Source organism: Chaetomium fimeti (assembly GCF_033439085.1).
Source record: "Chaetomium fimeti strain CBS 168.71 chromosome Unknown B0H64scaffold_3, whole genome shotgun sequence".
Lineage (NCBI taxonomy): Eukaryota > Fungi > Ascomycota > Sordariomycetes > Sordariales > Chaetomiaceae > Chaetomium > Chaetomium fimeti.
The window spans coordinates 3,345,669-3,361,982 of record NW_026944331.1 but is presented as its reverse complement, the minus strand read 5'-3'; the positions used below and the strand labels follow the sequence as shown (position 1 = coordinate 3,361,982).

The following is a 16,314-nucleotide window of genomic DNA, read 5'->3' as shown; positions in this document are numbered from 1 at the left end:
ACTCGACCAATACAACTTTCCCATCCAGCAACCAACTCAGTTTAAACACTACCTACACAAATTCAACAACCAACAACCAACACCCCATCTCCAAACTCACACCCCCAACTAAATAAACAATAAAAAAATCAACAACAGAAAACCACCATGTCCCACCACTGCCACGACGAACACGCCCACTCCCACTCCCACGGCGGAGACGACCACCACGACCACGACCACTCGGACGACATCGCCCCCGCGCTGCAGTTCTCCCTCTACCAGCACATTCACTTCGACCAGGTCACGGCGCTCAACGAGGCCGACCACGGCGCCGCCCGCGCCGTCGTGCGCAAGACGTGGGCCGAGCGGCTGAGGACGGAACCGGAGCTGGCGAGTGATGTGGATGAGCAGTTGTTGGTTAATGTGCCGTAGGTTTCTTTGTTGTTGTTGTTATTATTATTTCACGGCATTGTTTTGCTATTCTTCTTCTTCTTCTTTCCTTTATCGTTCGGTAGGCGTAGTTTTGGGTGGGTCGGGCCGGGTGGTTCGAGTTGAAAGGGGTCGCGGTGTTGAGTGTGACTGACTGACTAACTGAGGGACAGGTTCACTGGGCAGGTCAAGCTGCACTCCATCCTCCTGCGCACGTCGGACTCGGACTCGGCGCCCAAGACGATGCGCGTCATCATCAATCGCGACGACGTCGACTTTGGCGTGGCCGAGGAGACCAGCGGGACGCAGGAGTTTGAGCTGAGCCGCACGGGGGAGGTGCAGGAGTTGGCTGTGGTATGTTTTCTTCTTTTTTTCCCTCTCCCTTCCTTATTGCGGGATAACCTCACCTTAGAGTGTGGCAAGCTATGGGGAACTGACTCACTGACACCCACATACAGCGCCGGGCGCGGTTCAACGCCGTCCGCCGCCTGACGCTCTTCTTCCCTGACAATTTCGGCGACGGGGAAGAGGACGTCACGCGGATTTCGTATCTGGGGTTCAAGGGGGAGTGGATGCAGCTGGGGAGGGCACCGACAAATATCCTCTACGAGGCGGCAGCAAACCCAGGGGATCACAAGATCAAGGGGACGAGCGTGAATCAGATGGGGAGCGGGATTGGAGGGCGGGGGCCGGGCGTCTAGACACGACAAGTGGAAAGGGGTGGTTCTACGCGGTTGCTTGATGACGGTTGCTTGGACTAGCAGGCGAGCGGCGCGACTACATGAAATCATCTTCCCAGTCCTCGGACCGGTTCTGGTTGCTCGTGGCTTCCATGTTCTCCTCGGTGAAGATGTCGTCGTAAGCGTGGTCCTTCTGCCATTTCTTCTCCTGGCGCTCCTTGGCGACGCGGGCCTCCTCCTTCTTCTACGCGGGTTTGTTAGTGGTGTTGTAAGAGGGCCGAGTTGGAATCGGGGAAACTCACCCGCGCCAGCTGTGCGGCCTGGTCCTTCTTGCGCAGCTCTCGTAGGTGGTCGTCTTTCTCCTGCTTCAGGTCGGGGTATTTCTCGACCTTGGTCTTATTGAGCCGGTTGACAATAGGGTTCTCCCGCTGAGGGACGAGTATCTTCTTGACCTGCGGGGGTCAGTGTGTGTCTTGGGACTTCCGCAGGGGGGGTGGAACCGGTGACAGACCTTCCTGTTGTCCTTGAAGCTCACCTGGCCGGCGGCCATGCTGCCATCCTTCTTAAGGTTGGACCAGGGGGTGTAGATTATGGTGATGTTATCCTTCTTGTTGCCTAGGGGCGTCAGCCACAGCCAAAGGGGTTCGGATATCACTTACCCTCGATCGAGTTGGCCTTGGTCAGCTGGGCCAAGTCGGTGATCAGCTCCTCCGGGATATTATCCCATGTCTCGCCCTCGCGCAGGCGTAAGTAAATATGGGCGCTAGATAGTTTGTCGACGTGGAACTACTAGAAATGAACATCGTAGACCAGGAACCGAATCAAGAGACCTCATACCCTGGGAAGAGTGAGAATGTGACTTGGGGAGGGGGGCTCACAAACTTACCACACATCCTCCTCCCAACCGAATTTGATCAAGTCCTCATCTGCACAATGAACATACGAGTTAAAATACTGAGATAGATACATAAAAATGGAATATATCTCACTCACTCTCGAACTTGTCCTTCCCGACGTAGACATATGCCGGGGGGGGTGACGACGTTGGAGGTGAAGTAGAAGACCATTTTGGGCAGATATAACCTATCAATTTCAGTAAGAGGAAATGAAGCTCGGAAAATTGAAATCAGCTACTGATGGTCTGCTAGCCCTTGTGGGTGAGAGGGGGAATGCACGGCAGTGAATGAGAGTTTCACGAGTTCTGCCTGAGCAGCGTGCAAATTAGGGGTTAGGGTTGGCTACCGCCAAATCGAGAACAAGGTCCCGGGGTCCCCAATTTTATCGGAACGGAGCTCTCAATTTTCTGCCGCGTGCTTGGGGTTGACCACATTTTGAAATCGCGACGTCCGGCGACGTCGAGGCCGTCTCGTCCACACCATCCACACCGCACATACGGTACCAATCGATGCCATCGTAGCCGGAAATCATCTCGACTCGAACCGATCAAGTACCGACACCGACACACAACACAACACACAACACAATACACACAATGGCACCCCGGCTGCCAGCCCACTGCTGGCGGCTGCTTGCCCTGCGCCCATCCCCCGCAACGGCCACCACCACCCCCACCACAACCGCCGCCGCCGCCGCCGCCGTCACGACCCGAAATCCCCTCCTCCTCCCGACCACACAAACCCGCACGGTCAAGACCGGCTGGTCGACCCTCCCCGCGCGAGCCAAGCCGCACCGGTTCAACCAGATCACATCCGGGCTGCCCGCCCCCACCGCGGGGCCCGCGGCGGCCCTCAAGCGCAAGGAGCGCACCACGCCGATGCGGGCGGGCGTGCTCGCGGTCAAGAAGGGCATGACGGTGTTCATGGGGCGGACGGGGGCGCGGATCGCGTGCACGGTGCTGCAGCTGGACCGGGTGCAGACGGTGCTCAACAAGACGCGCGACCGCCACGGCTACTGGGCCGTGCAGGTCGGCATGGGCGAGCGCCACGCCTCGAACGTGGGCGCTCCGCTGCTCGGGTACTACGAGGCGAAGGGGATCGCCCCCAAGGCCGAACTCGCAGAGTTCCGCGTGCGGGATGAGTCTGGGTTGTTGCCCGTTGGGGTGCAGCTCATGCCGGACTGGTTTCATGTTGGGCAGCGGGTGGATGTGCGGGGGAACTCGCGCGGGAAGGGGTTTGCCGGTGGTATGAAGCGCCATGGGTTCTCGGGTCAGGAGGCGAGTCACGGTAACTCCAAGAACCACCGCACGATTGGTTCGGCCGGTCCCAGTCAGGGTAGCGGTTCGCGTGTGCTGCCGGGGAAGAAGATGCCCGGGCGGATGGGCGGGGAGCGGGTGACGGTGCAGAACCTGCCGGTGCTGATCGCGGACAACGAGCTGGGGATCCTGGTGGTGAAGGGGTGCGTGGCGGGGCCCAAGGGGTCGGTGATCCAGGTCCAGGACGCGTGCAAGAAGGACCCGCCCCCGCAGACGTGGATCGACAAGGCGAAGAAGACGCTGGAGGAGCGGTTCCCGGACGCCGAGGCGCATCTGCAGGCCGCGCGGGAGCGCCATCTGGAGCTGAAGGCGGCGAGGCGGGAGAAGAGGATAGAGGAGATGATGGCCGAGGGCGTGAAGCCGGACGAGGAGCACGCCGATGCGATTGAGGAGCTACTCGCCGCCGACGAGGCGAAGAAGGCCACCGCCGAGCGCGCGCTGCTTTAGCTGCACTTGCGCCCCGGAGTGGTAACGTAGTTGTGTGTCGTTGTTTGTATCATATCATACAATATACAGTAAATGTACAGTACGTGTAAGACGCCTCCGCCTTGGGACTTCCCCTCGTCGCCTTCTTCCACATCCACATCACCGCCAGCGTGGGGGAAACACGCTCTACCTGTTTGTTCACTTCCTAAACCCCCTCGTCGCCGCGGCAGCCGGCTCCTCCTCCACCAAATCCACCACCTCCGCCTCCCCCGCACCCGTCATCGCCCGGAACGGATCGCCATCCTCCAACAAATCAATCACCACCCCGTCATCCGTCTCCAAGCTCCACTCGGTCGTCTCGAACATGCCCCGCGGCGAAGGGCGGGAGCTGGTGAACCTCATGACGCCGCCGGCGCGGGTGCCCTTGACGCGGAAGGTGATGTCGATGCGGCCGTGCAGCTGGTTCATCTCGCCCGAGATCCAGGGGATCTGCTGCGCGAAGTAGATCTCGTCGCCCAGGTGGGCGCGCGCCCGCTCCGACGTGCGCAGCGCGTACAGCGTCGCGCCCACCACGGGGCTCGACAGCTTCTGGTAGTTGAAGATGGAGACCGAGGCGACGACGATGACGGCCGCGAAGAGGGGCAGCGTGCGCGACCACCGGAAGGTCGTCTGTTCGAGGCCTGGGAAGAGGAGGAGAAGACTTGGGGTTAGTATGTGTGGGTGTGGGTGTGGGGGAGTGCGGCGGCAGCCGGGGAGGGGAGAGTTGAAAGAGAGGGGGGCAATTACTGGGTAACTCTCGATCTGGGCGGCGCTCCATCAATGGCCCATCGCCGGGTTTGGGCGCCGAGACGAGCGTGCGTTTTTGCTGTTGTCGCGTGGCGGGGCTTTGTGGTATGTTCCTCGCTGTAGACACTATCCTCCTCCGCACTAGGGCTGCTTGGGCGCCCACCCTTTGCTGGGCTAGCCTCGACAGCATGGTTGGACCTCTGTGGTGGTTGAGAGTTAACTGATGATCAGCCCACTTTGGTACCGAAGCTTGATCGCTCCAAGCAGATAATTTGTGCATATCATGATGTTATGCATTTATCGGCTACGAAGTGCAGCTGCTCCAATCGATATGTAGGTATCCTTGGCACCTTGGCCTCTCTCCTCCCCCTGCTCCTTCCAGAACACTTCCTCAACCTTCTCTCTTTCAATTCTTTGTCCTTTTCGGAGATTGACACGCACGTGTCCCGCTCCGTTTCAGCCCACGCATTGATTTCGCCCACCTCCGGCTTCACATTTGGTCATTTCTATGTTCTCATCCCGTGTTTTCCCACCAAAATCCCGGCGATGTGGTACAGTCCAGACTTCATCCAGACCATGACCCATGCCCCAAAGAACCGCTATCTCTTCTCGTGTCAGAAATATGTGATGGATCAGAATACATGACAAGTGAGAACTTGATAGCTCTAGGTAATCTCTACAGAGTGGCGCGTGAGACCTTGAATCATCATGACGCCAGCGGATGAATCCCATTGATCCTCAATCCCTCATTTCGCCTTCGCCTCTTGAGACAGCCACATCGCAACCCTGACTCCTGGTTCTTTGTCTTGCATCCTCAACACGCAAGAATATGCCTCCTGCCATGGCTTATTCACACCCGTCCCTTTGTCTGTCCCGAGACTATATCCCTTGCCCCTATCTCAGTGGCCATGCCCACCAGCCAAGTGGCTAGACCATCAACCTGACCTTCACACAATACGCGCTCTGTTAGACAGCAAGTCCAAGTCAGCCATCATGAGGCTCCGCCATTCGTTACTGCTGCCCATCGGGCTCTGCCTCTTCCTCCTCGCGGTCGATGCCGCCATCACCATGGGACTGGTGTCCTCCATGGTCTCCTTCCTGCACCATAACGGCCGCGGCCCCTTTGCCGTCGCACCCGCAGACGGATCCCCGTTCCCACTCACCGGCTTGCCGGCAAATCTAGTCGTTGACCAAGGCCACACGGCCAACGCAGCCGGCGGAACAGCCCTGATCCTGATCGGCTTCGGCGGGAGCATCGCATTGTGGCTGGAGCGACGGTCACGGAAGAAGGTAAGTCTCTCTCTCTCTCTCTCGGTTCACAGGAGATACGATGCTGACGAGAGTGTGCAACAAGTGGGACCGATCCTCCCCGTTCTTCCACATCTGGGCCGTCTTCGTCCTGCTCAGCTGGCTCCTCACCATGGTCGCCCTCATCTACACTTTCGTCGAGACGGCCAAGACGGGCGGCCAGGTCATCGACCTCAGTGTCGCCCGCGCGAACCCGCCCCCGGCCAGGTACCCCGACGGCAGGTGGACGCCCGAGAACTGGTATGCCGCCGTGCTGGACCTGCCGCTGGCGAGCGCGGCTCAGCGGAGGGTCATCAATGGCAACCTGACCATCATGCGGGCGTGGCGGTGGAACCTGGTCCCGCTGTTTATCCTGGGGTTTATACTGCTGAGTCTGGTGGTAGTGGAGTTGCTGAGGATGCGGCGGAGGGATGCGCAGCCTGTGTCGATGGTCGAGGTGCTTGCTGGACCGTTCAAGCGGCCCAGCTCGCGAGGGGGGGTTGTACACTAGAATGTCGAGGTTTCAGGGCGGCTGTCGCGCGATTGCTTTCAGTTGATTGCTTTCAGGATACCAAGTCTGTTGTCTCGAGGGGCCAAACATGTCTCATCTCATTCTATAATTCAATAATCACTGGTTGGAAGCTTTCATCTACCGTGATTTCTTATCCCATATATTTCTGGGACCCGCTATCTACATACCAACTATTCATTTATCAAGTAACCGTTTGCTCCCCCACCATTAACGTCATTCCTGCTGCAGCCCAAACTCCAAGCAACTCTTCAGCCTCGCCGCGTTTTACACAAGGCTCCATCCATCCAGCCCTCTCCAACAACAAAACCACCACAACCCCAACACCCCAACCAACCCAACCGAGAACACCATGGCAAAACCCACCGCAGCAACCCGCCTCCGCCGTACATTCCACTACCCCCTCCGACGACGACGACGACGCCTCCTCCACCGCCGAAATCCTCGATGAGCAAGGTAAACCCCCCCCCCAAATAACCAACGCAACCACCAACAATTACTAAAAAACAAACAAAAAAAAACAACAGAACAAGAAACCCTCATAACAACCCTCACCACGCAAAACAACGCCCGCAACGCCACCACCCACCGCCTGCTCTACCTCCTCCCGACCCTCTCCGCCATCCCCTTCCTCCTCGACCTCTTCCTCCCCACAACCCCAACCCAAACCCAAACCCACACCCACACCCAACCCCACCACCGCCTGCTACCCCTACTAGGCCTATCATCGCTAGCCGCGACGGGGTGGCTGCTCGCGCGGCTGGGGGTGACGGAGACGGGGTTTGCGGGGTTGGATTCCGGCGGTTCTGGTTCTGCGTCGGGGTCCGGTTCTTCGAAGAAGGTCGATTTGGGAGGGGCAGCAGCAGGGTTAGGAGGAGCGGGGAGGGGAACGGCCGCCGCCGGAGGGAGGAGGAGGACAAGACATGGGATACTCGGCGCAGGGGTAGGGGGAGAGGACAGGTCGCCGCTGGAGGCATACCTGCCGTGGCTGAACGCGGGGCTGGCGGTGCTGGCGCTGCTGACGGGGCTGCTGCTGCGGGTGAAGCTGGGGACGCAGGCCGGCGGCGGCGTTGACCCGCTGCTGCTGGGGGCGCTGCCGGGCGTGGTGTTGGCCGTCATTGTGGGCGCCAAGGTTTCCATGGCGGGCATCGACCCTGAGAGGGAGTTGAGCGGGTACAAGTATCGATACAAGGGCGCTTGATTCGGTTGGCCGGTTGATCAACTGCCCAAATCAGGAGTTGCGTTTTGATATGACGGCATCGTGCGGCGTTGGTTGGGAATGGTATGATATCCTCTAATTCGAAATATAGACACTGGAATTACAATGACACGCCACTCTGATGGTGTCGATGTATACGTCTCCTTTTATGTACCCTTAACCGTAAACCTGACACGCCCATGCAAATACTACCCCCTACACCCTGCCACCTACACCCTACACGTCTATCGACTCGTTAAACCGCAACACACCATTCCCCTTGAGCACCCCGTCTACTCCCTTCGGCAACCGCGGGAACGGATCCAACGGGTTGCTAACCGCGGGCGCCCCGAGGCATGTGCCCGATTTATCAACGACCAACGCCAACCCGTGCGCTTTGATTGCATCCACCAAAGCCGGAACCATATCCTATCATCGTTAGCATTCTGCGACAGTCCCCGTGGAAACAAGCAATAGCTTACCAGCAACCTCTCGCAGCAGATCAACCCCATGAAGTTGTTGCTCTGCGCCGCCCTGACCGCGTCCTTGATCGAGACCCCCTTGTGCTCCGTCTCGCTATTCCCTTCCTGCGGCTGCCTCCCCAGGTCGTTGCAGAAGAAGACCGGGAAGTTGGGCTGCTTCCAGTTCAGCGCCGTGCACACGCTCTCGTTGTACGAGCTGAACACGACCGACCGCACCGCCTCCGGGCCCTGCCCCTGCGCACGCTGGGCACGGGCGTGGTCGAACACGACGGCGAGAAGGCCGTCGATGGACGCGTTAAGGTCAGCGCTCAGTCCTAGCCCCTTGAGGGACAACTGCTCCCGTTCCTCGGCCGTCGGGTACAGCACCTGGATGTTGACGTGCATGTCCTTCGGGAGGAGGTCGAGTGCATCGTGGAGCGTGGTGCCTCCCGAAGAGGCGAGGATCTGGTGAACCGCGCTGATGTCGTCAGCGCGAAGGGGAGAATGAGGCCCGTTGCCGGTGGCGGTGCGGAATTGAGCCAGCGTCAACCGCGACACAGGCACGTCGATACCTCCACAGCTGACGGTCCATTGTGGCCAGAGTACCGGAACGCCGTCGCTCGTGTGTTGTACGTAGATGCGAACAAAGTCGCCAGATAAGCTGGATCCCGTGACAAACGTGCTGCTAGTCATCGCCGGCGTCATCGTGACCGTATCCACCTGGCTTGTCGCCTTCCAGTATGTCTCAAAGTCGGTGATCTCCAGCGGCTTTCCCTGGAATGGCTTGATGATCTGGGCGTCGAAGGTGACCTGCCCGATAGCGCGCAGCCGCGGGTCGAACAATGGGAGACAGCAGCTTCCAGTATTGCTGTTCAGTAGAGCTCGGAACGTAGTAGGTAGGGCCACCGTTTTGGCAATGACCTTGGCGCCATAGGCCGGAAAGACGTCAAAGTCGAGCGTGAAGGAATCGAAATTATCGATCTGGAACGAGACAAGCCGGGTGTCTTCATGGAAGGGAAGCATGACGTTCTTCGGGATGATATCGGAGACCTTGGACGAGATGGTAAGCCGCGCCGCGGGATACTTGCTATCGTGGAAGAAGACCAGAGGCTGATCACCGTTAACCCCGAAGTTGAGCTGCACGACCGTCTTCGTATCTAAGAAGTTGTGACCGTAGCGTCGTAGGGGAATGATGGGGGGCGGAAGCTCGAGTATCGGAATCGCGTCCATGTCCAAGGACATTGGGAGGGGTGCGCTACTGCCCATCATGGGGGCAAGGGGCCCTGATGCCTGCGGCTCTGGTTTCTTAACCCGGTTGAATGGCGTGAGCAGTTTCATGCACTCCAGGTGGCCCTCCCAAGCTGCGTAGTACAATGCCGGGAGTTCCTTCTCGTCCAGAATGCTTGGATCCGCGCCGACGTCAAGAAGCGCCCGGAGACAGGGGACGTTTCCTTCGCTTGCCGCATGCACAAGCGGAGTCCATCCGTAGAGCTTATCGAGTTGGTCCAGGTCCGCTCCATAGTTCTTGAGAAGGAGGAGGAGCTCCGGTGTTTGTCCTGACCTGGCCACCAGGTGCTGTGGGTAGAGTCCTTCAGCGTCGGCCAATAACCCGGCACCGTGCTTGAGGAGGAGCTCAGCGATGGCCAATGACCCATGCTCACATGCGAGGTTAAGAGGGACATGGTCGGTATCGGACACGGGGTCCAGACGAGCGGACCGTTCAAGCAACCTCCCGACACTCTCGAGGTGTTTGTGAACGATGCAGTGGATGAGTGGCGTGTAGTTGTCGTGGTCGATGAGATTGATCGTCTCGGGTGCGACTGCATCTCGGTTAGTTTATGCTACTCATTACGGCCATAAGCTCGTACCTGAGAGGAGGGTATCAATCATGTCGAGCCGGCCATGCATGCAAGCATAGTGCAGAGGAACTCGTCCGTACACGTCGGTCCTGTCAACAGCCACACCCTTTGACAAGCCGTACTCGAGCACAAAGTAGTTGCCGTAGATGGCCGCTTGGTGCAGGCAATTCCGCTCGTTGATGTCGTCCTCGGACTGTATATCCACCAAGCCAGTCTCAAGTAGCAACCGCAGCGATTCCGGTGGCCCCCCATTGATGGAAGACAAAAACGTCCGCGTAAACCTCTCCAGCAAAGGGCTGTTAGGATCCACAGTATCCCGCATACGCCCCAGCAAATCGCCGAGGGATTCCACGTTGCCAGAAAGAACGGTGTCGAGGAGCAAGGTGTCTGCATCCCCCTCATCTGTGCCTGGCAAATGCTGGCTGCTGACGATGTGTTCTGGGCGGCCCTCAAAGGTGACATTATCCCCATCGGCCCAGGCGCCGATTTCCTGGAGACTTGTCGTGGCCTGGTCCGACAGCTCGCTGATGACGGTGGCGTTGAAGAATGGCTGGACCTCGACCGCCCGAGACAGGTACAACTCCTTTGTCTTGGACTTTGAAGTCTTGTCCCACTTCTTGAGGATCTTGGAAAAGGCGGTGCCGTTGATCTCAATAAACTGTTGCAGCTTGTTCAAGTCGTTCGCAAACTGTTGGAAGCCCTCCTGGAGGGTGGTGAACTTGGCAGACCGCCGAGAAATGCTATGACGGGACTGCAACACTTTTTTCTTGTCCAAGAGGGTCTTGAGACGCACTTTGAGCTATGTCAGGGTTAGCATCGCACGGTGTTTAGGTGTGGGATGTGGAATGACGCACCTCGGCCTCTTTCTGTAAGTAAAAAGCGTTGACCTTTTCGAGTTCTCGTTCCTAGGTATTGTGAGCAGTTTCCAGGGCTGAATTTCGGTCTTCGTCCTTACCAGCTGGAAGAAGAAGGTCGCCTTGTTTGCCTGCAGGGCAGCCTGCGAGTCGGCGGGCCCTGCGGTAGCGCGTTGGGCTACATCATTTTGTGGTGGAAGGATAGGGGTAGCCGAGAGCTTCTTGATGAGCTACGGGTGCAGTGTCAGTGATGGTGCACAGACTCATGCTGTCTCTTCGCCCTGCTTGGTCTTTCAGTCAGCCCTAAGGCAGACCGACGCCAGCATGATGGATACGAGGAAGAGGGGCGGCGCACCTTCTTGAGCGCCTTGTAGTTGACGAAGCTTGCGGCGTACTCAGGCACCTCGAGCTGGCGCTTCTGGATATGCTTGCCGAATTTCCTACGTGAGATTTAGCAGGGATCATGGCAGAGCAGCAAAGGAGTGAAACTCACATGGTGAGGGCTGTGCCAGTGAGGCTTCAACCAAATAGGGTCACAGCGTTGCTAGCAGCGGCTTCATGTAGGAAGGAAATCGGTGATTGGTGAAAGGGAGACAGAAGAGCTAAAGTAAACCAATGGAAAGGGACGGTGGGTATCGAGAGAATCTGTAACCCCCGAGACGATGTGACAGATGGATGCTTCTGGAGATTGTGGGTTGGTTGTGTGGGTTGCGGGCGTGGAGGGGGGGGGGCTGCCCAAAACTGCAAGCGGCGAGTTGAGATCGTTCGTCCGTGTGAGTGATTTGGAGCGAGGAGTTTGAGGAAATGGCGCTGTCAAGGAAAAAAAAAAAAAAAGAGAAACCGAACGAAGGGAAAAAAGAGCGGAGAGATTCGGTATAGCCTCGAAACCCCCGGGTACCCGTGCTAGTATCTTTTGACGTTTCCCGGATATGCCTAGGTCAGGCCGTTGAATATGGACTTCCCTGATCTAGATGCCAAGTCAGCCAACGTACTGAGACGGTCGGCGCCGAATGCTGAATGACAAGCGGCTGTCAGACCGGGTCTCGGTGGGTGGTGGTGTGAAAGCGTAAATTCAGGCGCCAAGCCCCCGACAAACGTGGAAGGCACGGTGGCACGTCCCTCACGAAGACTGTATTTCCGCAAGGAAAGAACCGCGAAAGAGCCACGGAGCAAGCCCGACCATGGCCTGAACTTTCAAAGTTGCCAACTGACAAAAGCAGGGGAACGAACAAATGAAACTTCGTCCCATCGGTCTTAGTTTCGAACGCTACTGCTTGTGCTGCGGTAGCTGCTTGGCACCAACTGCCCAACAGCATCATCAAATTCTCGATCTTTCTTAAAACACCCCACGAGTCAGGAACCACGAAAAGAGACGTAATCCAAGGCAGATCCAGTACGGTAATAAATTACTGTGCCATGCGCACACAAGGCACGGGATACCCAACTGAGGTGTGCAGGCGGCCGGGACAGTCTCGTAAGCCGAGTTACACATGCTCGCCTCGCGCTCGCCCGTGTGGTCAAGTTCCGCTCTTCTGGGAACAGGAGCCGCTAACTGGAACTCGTGCAGCAAGCAAGACGCAAGAACTGCCCTGATGCAACGGTCTCTTGCTCTTCCTCGGCGGCCAATCGGGTGGAGGGATCGAAACATGTGCTCTTCTTGATTCGATGTGCGGATTTGACAGATCGGAAGCCGCCAGGCGGCGCGGCTCCATTGCGGGGCATGCTGCCAGATCCAGCGGATGAGGGGCATTTGGGGGACAGCGAAGGTTCAGTGAGGGGGGAAGGGAAGAACCAGGTGGGGCTTCGGGTACGACCCTCTTTAACAACAATCGACGGGAAGACTTGGCAAAGCTTGTTAACAAGTTTGTCATTCCTCCACCTGTCGGTTGGTGATGCCGGCATGGGTTCTTCGAGGGGTTCCAGAAAGGGTGGACAAACACCAGCTGATATTGGCTCCACTGCGAACCCGTCGTCATCTTTTGGCAGCATTGAGGGGTGGTTCGATGCGGAGCCAAGCCAGTGGTATTCAACCCTGATTTGGTGTGAGCTCCGGCTCACCAATGGAGACGGCGTGGCACCTTCAAAGGGACTGTGGAGGTCCTCGTGGGCCCGAACGACACACCTCGGGGCAAACAACGGCCAAATGTGCGGGTAAACATAACGAGGCTTTGGGGGTTGGTTACACAGTCGGGGAGAGGGACAGGCGACCCAAATCACAGCCGCTCCCCCGTTTAGACACATAAGCACAATCTCAGCTTAACAATCAACGCTGTGAATATTCAATACCTAACCACAAGCACGTGCCGCCACCCCCTATTTAGTCCCAGCACCACCAGCAGCACCCCCACTACCACCATCCCCCTTGCTCTTGTCCTCCACCAAACTGTCCGCCATCGCGTCCGCCGTGGCCTGTTTCAACCGCTCGGTATCCTCCATTTTAATCTCCCTGGACCCTGTCTTATCCTTCATCTCCCGCTCGTCGTCGCTGTCCCCGAGGCTGAACGGGTCGTTCTCCACGATCGGGTTCGGGTCGACCGGGGACAGCGGCTGCCACTTGCTTGCCTTGGCCGTGCCTCCGGGACCGGGGGCGGCGGCGTCCTTTGGCGGGATCTTGGGCGACGCGTTGTAAGCGTCGATGTCCTCGACCGTGTCGCGGAACGAGACCTTCCTGCCGTCGCCTGGCTTGGGGGACTTGGAGGGCGGGGGCGGCTTGAAGAGGTTCGGGTTGCTGCCGCCAAAGGCCTGTTGGGGTTGGACGGGCGCTATCAAAGCAAGTCAGTCCGGGTGTTCGACGGCCATGCTCCGATGCACAATCAAACTTACTACCGTCACTGCGGAATTTCATCCCCGCGAAGTCGTCGCTCAGTAGCTCGGGGTCCGCATCGTAGCGGTCGTAGTCATTGCTCCTCCGCGTTTGGTCGCGCGTCGGCCGCCCCATGAACTGACCACTTGCCCGAGCCTCGCGCTCGCGCTCATCCTCCTCGTCGAACTGGTCGTCGATCCTCTTCTTCAGATTCGTGAACCACGTGTTGACCTTGCTCTGCGTCTCCACGAAGCCCTTGCGCAGGCTCTCCTTGATAACGGGTAGGTCGTCGTCGATGAAGCTGTGCTCGCGGTCGTACGGGTCGTCCTGCGGCCCGAGACCGGTCTGCTGCCGACGGGCGTGGCCGCCACCGGGATGGCCCCGATTGGAGGTCCTGGCCTCGTATGCGCCCACGTTCTCGTAGTGTTCGGCAAGCTGGCGCGCGTATATCTCGTCGGCCTCGAGCTGCGACTGGTCGGTCGAGGTAGGGCCCAGGGGGTCTACAACGGGCCTCGGGGGCTGCGGGGGCGGACGGTCCCGCTCGGCGGCATCGGGGTCTGTCATCTCGAGGAGCGCGTTGAAGGCGGACTCGATGCGCCCGCTGCTAGCCCTGAGTACGGCTTTGATGACGCTGTCATCGACGGTCGGGAATGCCTCCTTCAACATCTGCTGGCTCTTTTGTTCCTCGGACAGCGGCCGGGGAGGTCTCGGTGGAGCAGCTTCGTCTGATCCGGTGGTGGTCGCATTTGCTGAGGCAGGCGTTGTTGCGTTGGACTTGGCAGCAGCGTCCTCGACATTCAGCGTCCCTTGCTCCTGAACATCGTCGTCATCCATCTCGAGAGGTCGAACGGTCGTAGGAGATTCGGGCGCCTGGGGCGTATTGGTCTAGAAATGCATATGTGAGCTGAGACATTCCGCAGATCAGGAGGCGCATCGAATTAGGGGCGCGGGTAGGGGGGCCTGCTTACCGCTTCGGCCGACATTTCGAGCTGTCTAATCGAGATTTGGAAAATGGGAGGTGAAAATTATGAGACTCAAGGGCGTGGGAAGATGGCCAGTTTCCTTTGGTCGAGACTTGCTTGCGCGTTTATCAAGGAATGAAGCTTGTTTGCTGGGTCTGGTTCGGAATATCGCCTTCGCAGCTGTCGCATGCGCCCAGATTACGTAGCCCCTCATGCGGCCCACCCCTCAAGCCACACCCAGCTGACGACTATCGATAAGGCAGACCGCCAAAGCACAAGTACCCGGCATAAACTTGAGTGTGCATTCTGACAACTATGAAAGGCCGCTACTTGATGGGACGGCAATACGGGTGGCAAAATACCATATTCGGGTAATAACTTCCAAAATAAAACCATTTGTTTCTTGTAATTTGCTTAGTGGACTTGTTATCGGGCCGGCCTCGATCTCCTCAGTTTCGCGAAGGGAACCGAGTATTTTGTACCAATTCAATCCCTGTCCCAGCCGCGCCGGAGTGACGTCTCAGCTCTCCTAACCACCACTCTTCCATCCCTCCAATCTCGTGATATCAGTGAGGGCTGGACAGACTTCAGCAATCAGCCCTCCGCCAACCACCCCCACCTCCACCTCGTACCACGCGGAACGATCGACCCAAATGTCACAATGGGCAACTCTCCCAGCCGTATAACGGCCCAAGACCAGTCCGTTCTCACCTCCCATCCTCTCCACTTCACCACCCCTCCCTAGCTAACCATCACGGTTTTACAAACAGAGCAATCCTCGACCTCAAAACGCAGCGCGACCGTCTACACCAGTACCAACGGCGCATCACGCACCTGACCGACCGCGAGACCCAAGCCGCGCGGCAGCTGCTAGCCAAGGGCGACAAGGCCCGGGCGCTGCTGGCGCTGCGGCGCAAGAAGTACCAGGAGTCGCTGCTGGGCAAGACGGACGCGCAGCTGGAGCAGCTGGAGCGGCTGACGTCGTCGGTCGAGTTCGCGCTCATCCAGAAGGACGTGCTGTTCGGCCTGCAGCAGGGCACCAAGGTGCTCAAGGAGATCCACAGCGAGATGGGCGGGATCGAGAACGTGGAGAAGCTGATGGGCGAGACGGAGGAGGCGATTGCTTACCAGCGGGTTCGTGTCCCCTCTTTTTTTTCTTTGGTTCTTCTTCTTTGGCGATCTATGGGGTTGGGGGGGTTGCCATGTTTTGGTCGCGTGCCTGGATGGCCGGTGTGCTAACGATTGTTGGGGTGGAAACAGGAAGTCAGCGAGGTTATCGCGGGTAGGATATCCGTGCAGGACGAAGAGGAGGTCGAAGATGAGCTTGCAGCGCTCGAGGCCGAGGTAGCCAAGAAGGAGGGAACGCAGCGGTTGCCAAGCGTCCCGGATACCCAGCTCCCGGCGCAGAATATTCGGGAGGAAAGGCAGGCTGAGCAGCCGGCACAGAGCGCGCAGACGGAGAGACAGGCGATGTTGGCTTGATAAACGGGGAAGAGGAGTTCGGGGGTAAAGGATTGGATGCATGTACGGCGCTCAGGGCTTATATACTCGTTTGATGGTCAACGAGTTTTGGTTATACCTACTCATGCTGGAGCTGGTTGGCGATGCTCATCTGCCATGGTTGAAAACAATATGTTACAGAAGGATGGGGTTTCCCCAGCCTATGCCGTACATACAACTTCGTCCGGTCTATCGCCAAATAACGCGCGCTGAATAGCCGTCCAATGCCCCGGAGCGGCTTTCCAATGCCAACAAAACCTGAACTAATCCTTGCCACCACCAAGTTCCCATGGTATCGCATTCAGTTCGCCAAGCCGCAACGCCCGCTTCCCCACCACAAAATGTC

General features: G+C 58.1%; 7 protein-coding genes across 7 annotated transcripts; 4 read left to right on the top strand and 3 right to left on the bottom strand.

Annotated features, from left to right (window-relative positions):
• Window positions 1-147: 147 nt before the first annotated feature.
• Window positions 148-4,234, top strand: B0H64DRAFT_416648 (translation protein; the record flags this gene model as incomplete). Its single annotated transcript, XM_062805182.1, has 7 exons — window positions 148-410; window positions 585-765; window positions 870-1,106; window positions 1,836-1,837; window positions 2,240-2,244; window positions 2,603-3,657; window positions 3,899-4,234. The coding sequence occupies 7 exons, from the start codon at window positions 148-150 to the stop codon at window positions 4,232-4,234; spliced, it is 2,079 nt and encodes a 692-aa protein (XP_062661207.1).
• Window positions 4,235-5,378: 1,144 nt separating this feature from the next.
• Window positions 5,379-6,499, top strand: B0H64DRAFT_129935 (uncharacterized protein). The gene is made up of 2 exons (XM_062798104.1): window positions 5,379-5,805; window positions 5,870-6,499. The coding sequence occupies exons 1-2, from the start codon at window positions 5,509-5,511 to the stop codon at window positions 6,311-6,313; spliced, it is 741 nt and encodes a 246-aa protein (XP_062661206.1). The 5' UTR covers window positions 5,379-5,508; the 3' UTR covers window positions 6,314-6,499.
• Window positions 6,500-6,702: 203 nt separating this feature from the next.
• Window positions 6,703-7,661, top strand: B0H64DRAFT_392802 (uncharacterized protein; the record flags this gene model as incomplete). The annotated part of the gene is made up of 2 exons (XM_062803589.1): window positions 6,703-6,787; window positions 6,859-7,661. Coding segments are annotated over 2 exons (759 nt in total), but the record flags the coding sequence as incomplete, so codon positions are not given.
• On the bottom strand, window positions 7,662-11,355 carry B0H64DRAFT_339591 (uncharacterized protein). Its single transcript, XM_062801207.1, has 7 exons — window positions 11,197-11,355; window positions 11,059-11,143; window positions 10,805-10,933; window positions 10,704-10,754; window positions 9,859-10,648; window positions 8,012-9,810; window positions 7,662-7,958 (listed from the first exon to the last, which is right to left on the bottom strand). Coding segments are annotated over exons 1-7 (3,048 nt in total). The 5' UTR covers window positions 11,199-11,355; the 3' UTR covers window positions 7,662-7,766.
• A 694-nt stretch (window positions 11,356-12,049) lies between these two features.
• Window positions 12,050-12,469, bottom strand: B0H64DRAFT_392798 (uncharacterized protein). The gene is made up of 2 exons (XM_062803588.1): window positions 12,271-12,469; window positions 12,050-12,177 (listed from the first exon to the last, which is right to left on the bottom strand). Exons 1-2 carry the CDS (start codon window positions 12,423-12,425, stop codon window positions 12,057-12,059), a joined length of 276 nt encoding a protein of 91 aa, XP_062661203.1. The 5' UTR covers window positions 12,426-12,469; the 3' UTR covers window positions 12,050-12,056.
• A 490-nt stretch (window positions 12,470-12,959) lies between these two features.
• Window positions 12,960-14,761, bottom strand: B0H64DRAFT_392795 (uncharacterized protein). The gene is made up of 3 exons (XM_062803587.1): window positions 14,475-14,761; window positions 13,527-14,391; window positions 12,960-13,465 (listed from the first exon to the last, which is right to left on the bottom strand). The coding sequence occupies exons 1-3, from the start codon at window positions 14,487-14,489 to the stop codon at window positions 13,017-13,019; spliced, it is 1,329 nt and encodes a 442-aa protein (XP_062661202.1). The 5' UTR covers window positions 14,490-14,761; the 3' UTR covers window positions 12,960-13,016.
• A 44-nt stretch (window positions 14,762-14,805) lies between these two features.
• Window positions 14,806-16,092, top strand: B0H64DRAFT_129838 (Snf7 family). Its single transcript, XM_062798103.1, has 3 exons — window positions 14,806-15,167; window positions 15,239-15,602; window positions 15,729-16,092. Exons 1-3 carry the CDS (start codon window positions 15,130-15,132, stop codon window positions 15,948-15,950), a joined length of 624 nt encoding a protein of 207 aa, XP_062661201.1. The 5' UTR covers window positions 14,806-15,129; the 3' UTR covers window positions 15,951-16,092.
• Window positions 16,093-16,314: the final 222 nt, after the last annotated feature.